At 38.0% G+C, this 4,322-nt stretch overlaps 1 protein-coding gene across 1 annotated transcript in view; it reads right to left on the bottom strand.

Moving 5' to 3' along the window:
* Nucleotides 1-3,026: 3,026 nt before the first annotated feature.
* arhgap39 (Rho GTPase activating protein 39) overlaps nucleotides 3,027-4,322 on the bottom strand; it is an 85,868-nt gene continuing 84,572 nt past the window's right edge. Inside the window, exons 10-11 of the mRNA XM_033325174.1 lie at nucleotides 3,926-4,095; nucleotides 3,027-3,456 (exon numbers count right to left, since the gene is read on the bottom strand). Of these exons, the coding sequence (XP_033181065.1) occupies nucleotides 3,262-3,456; nucleotides 3,926-4,095 (365 nt within the window). The 3' untranslated portion in view covers nucleotides 3,027-3,261. The remainder of the gene's footprint in view (nucleotides 3,457-3,925; nucleotides 4,096-4,322) is intronic.

Below are 4,322 nucleotides of genomic sequence, written 5' to 3'. Positions count from 1 at the left end.
GATTGACTCAGTTCCCTTTGGAACTTTAAGATGAAAGTATGGTATATGTTTTTCCAGTATGGTCTGTGTCTCTATAAAGCACTCACAATCATCCTTTTAGGTGTGTCAAAAATTCAAATGATTCAAACTGGTACAGCAAGATTCAAACAGTCATAAATAAACACGTATGTGCTCAGTCATATTGAAAACTATATAATCAATCACACATCCATAGAATAATACCCTTACAAAAACACACACTGGAGCCTACAATACAATATTTCCAAGGCATTAAGGAAATATGCTTAAATAAATATAAATAAATTATACAAAACAAATGGGTTAAAAAACATAGAAATTCTGTTAAGTACACCAAAAATTTCAAATAAATTCATCAGCAGCACTTGCTCATAAACAAATGCTGTATGTATGCAAAAGACAGATACATCTTGTAAACAATAACAGACAGTAAGACAGACAAGCACACAGACAAACACTTTCACAAATCATTAGTGAGCGGAAAGACAGTGCTGGTGGACCTTTGCCCTTTAGGGTTGGGTGAGGTGGGATGATGTCAAATCTTTCCCAGGAAGTACAAGCACACATGCCGTGTTATATGGATGGACCCTTTTTGGCAGTACTGCAATCATCCTTCCCAATTGTACCTGTCACTTGGGTTTAGGAAGCCAATAGCCAAAGTGACTGGACAGCACCAAAACCGGGGAACAGACGAGCACATTTCTGCAAGGATATGAGTTTTCTTGTGAGATCAGTTTACATGTTGGAGTTAGCTTTAACCATTGCTGAATGCCAGTGGTGCCCAACTCATGTTCCTTGAGGGCCCACTATCCTGTGGTAACCAGCAGTGGAGAAGGAATATGGCTAGTCACCCCTCCCTTAAGCAATCATCTTTTGTGCAGCCACGGCAAGAGTTACTGGCTGATTTCCTTTATTTGCACAGTTCTAGCAAGTGTGGAAGAATTAAACACTTAAGATCCACAGTGCCCTTTAGCCACCCCTGCCCATGCCTGTGTTAAGTAATTAGAACATGGACACCAAAAAACACCTGTACTATAGGTTACTGGGTTACTGACTCCAGTGCAGTTGATACACAACAAGAGTAATTACTATAGTGTACAGTATACACGTCAGTGTATTATCTAACATTAACTATTACCAAAATTTAGATGAATTTTCACAACTCTTCTGTTTAGCTCTGTTGTATTCTCTCTTCTCCATTACTCTATTGTCACTTGTTGCCTAAACTGATGTTCAGTGCTAATTCATGCTGGCATAATGGTTGAATTCCACAGGAAAACCTCTTATCATTTGGGTCCAGAATCATTCACACATGCTTAACCCCACTGGTCACAAGTCTTGTAGAAGTCTGTTAATAAGTAAAACCAGATACAAACAAGCACTGTATAGCCAGTTCATTTTTAATGAGTTGTACTGATTTTATTGGTGTTAATACTGGATTTTACTGAAATGCAATTTTTGACTTGCTTCTGAAGTTCTATTTGCTAATTGATAGTGATTCCCCACTCAGTCGCTCCTACTGTATAAGAATGGACTTAAATATGGTATTTTAGCAGGGTGTCTGATAACACTCACAGACTATGATAAAATTTGTGCAGTAGAGTTGATAGTCAGAATGGTGCATTTGGCATTTGGCTATAACAGCATACTGGATAGGTGAGTCCAAATTTCAAATTATGTCTACATAATGTGGAGCTTACTACATGCCATGTTAGCAGTATGTAAATGTGGAAGGTCTGTATGCATTCAACATTTACAGAAGTATAAACAGCATTTCTACAGAACTTACCAGTTTACTTGACTTTAAGAAAGATAAATTGAGGACTACAGTAGCTAGCAGAGGTGAGTGCACAATAGACACTTGTATATGCAATCCACTGTTGTAGCAAGTTCACTTTTAATGTGTGATGTCTTGCAACAGCCTGCAGATACAAACATTTTTTATGAATATCATAGGCAAAAGAAAGTATTAAACTTTTATTTTTCATTTTGGAAGGTCAATTTAACCTAATAATGCATTTGTTTTTGAGGAAACAAAATTAATTGCTAGCCCTCTATAAAATAACTTGTTGAACACAGTGTCCTTAATTTAAAGGCAAGATGAGTGGCAAACCACTTTTTTAATAAAATGTGTTCAACATCTTCTGTTCTCTTCAGACCAACAAACATGGTCTATGCTCACGTATCTATAAACCTAGTGGAGCCTTAAAGTCATAACACAACTTGAGGTAATTTAGTGTCCATGCTCACCTCACTTGATAGCTAAATGTCCAATAGAGCTATTGCCATAACACTACCCATCTTTACAGCTACACCTTTTAAAACTCAGATTGACTTCCTGAATAAAGCCATGCTTTCTCTGAAATGTTTCATCTTATGGTTTCTGGCCCAACAGACAGCACATAAATAAAGGAGTAAAGAGCAGCTGAGTCTTAGTGGCAGTGGAAAACATTTTGAAAGCTGTTTGCTGCCAGTTAAAACTATATATTATATTAATTGGATATAATAAAATATTGTAATGGTGTAGATGGGCTTGTGAAAATCTGGTGCTGAACCCTAGAGATGCATTGTCTAGCCAGTGTACATGTATCGTTCCGTGTGTGAGGCTTTAAAACCTGTGGAAAATCAGACGTGTAATTCATATTTGAATTAATAAATCATTTATCCACAAGTGATAATTTTTGCACACTGTAGAAAGTGGAATCCTGGAAAAAAGTTACAATACGTAAGTGTGGTATGTATTGATCTGTGTGTAATACTGTTACTCTATGTGTGTTTAAGCAGGGAAAAACAAAAAGAAAAATCAGTTCATATAAAACAAATAAGTTGGATTTAAAATGAACCTTGCCATTGTACATGTAGAGTAATGAGCAAGTGTAATTCGCAACAAATTATGAGATCATTGCTAATTCCTATATACAGTATGTATATAGTTTGAGGGTATGTGTGCGCCTTCTCATACATTAATACAGGCACACAGTACTAGTATATGAAAAGCCTTTTCACACCAATACTGGTGTTTTTTTTGTTATGTAAATGGAAAAAAACAGCTGGTACACCTCACAATGTACAGTGGACAAACTTGAATCAAAACAGTTTTTGTTATTTCCAGAAACGTAACCATGGTGGAGATGCATGGTGTTAACCCAGAGTTCCTGTGGTGGGGTGGTGTAGAGGCCTATCATGGAAGGGTTAGATGGGGGTAAAGTATCGGGGTGTGTGTTGTTGAGGGACTGGTGGGGGTTATAGGATTCCATCCATGAAGCTGGTATCCAGGCGTTGGATGAGCACCCGTATGAAGGACATCTCCTTGCGGGTGTTCTCAAAGATCACCCTAGGGTCGTCAGACTGGCAGCGTAGACAGTTGGGAGCCATGACCATAGCCAGATTGTTTACATCCATCTTGGTGATGGCCACGTTGGCAGGCTGGGCAAATATCTGTACACAGTGTTCAGCAGAGTACTGTAAAAGCTGCCTTACCCCAGTATTAAGACATTTTTTATTGCTCTTGGGTAATATTTAAGCTGCCACTGAACCTTAGATTTTTGGTAAAGATTTGTCTGGCACAGTATTTAAGTCCCAGAGTATTAATTTCACAAGTAGTTGAATACCAGTATGTTTTTTCATATGTGAATATCTTTCTCCCTAATCTCAGCAAACACAAATATGTTTCTCAGTGGAATGCACAGTTGTCATAAATATTTTGCTTGTTTGTCAATCATGATGTGATATTGCTATTGTGAATGGACAAATAGTGTAAAAGTGCTTTGAGTACACAAATGTAGAAAAGTGCTATACAAGTATAAGACCATTTACCATATTGCTAATAAAATGTTGGTATAGTGTGTAGACATATTTAAATTTACTGTAGGGTTTGTGGAAGGTTGTGGTAAACTTTGTGTGTTACCTGCAGAAAGCGGATGAGGTAGCAGAGCACCAGTTTGTTGATGTGTGGTAGGCCCAGCACCACATTGACAGCTGCCTCTGGGTTGTCATAGTGATTGATACACTCCTCATAAAACTCATGAGGGATCAGTGGTTCCTCCAGTTCCCTGTACCAGAGTTTCAACAGAGACGCTGGGAACACATAGGATACATAGGGTGAGACTTCAATGAAAGCATATTTAAAACCTGTTTAACAATCACATGATTTTAACATTTACTCTGCTTACTTCATGTGAATCTTCTGGTTTGTGCTACACTGCAAGTTATTCACCTCATGTTCACAAGGCCAACCTCTTGTGCATGAGAGCAATGTAGTGTTTGTGTGTGTGTGTGTGTGTGTGTGTGTGTGTGTGTGTGTG

Source organism: Mastacembelus armatus, chromosome 4 (genome assembly GCF_900324485.2).
Source record: "Mastacembelus armatus chromosome 4, fMasArm1.2, whole genome shotgun sequence".
NCBI lineage: Eukaryota > Metazoa > Chordata > Actinopteri > Synbranchiformes > Mastacembelidae > Mastacembelus > Mastacembelus armatus.
The sequence above is the reverse complement of the archived record's forward strand: the minus strand, read 5'-3'. Positions and strand labels throughout refer to the sequence as shown.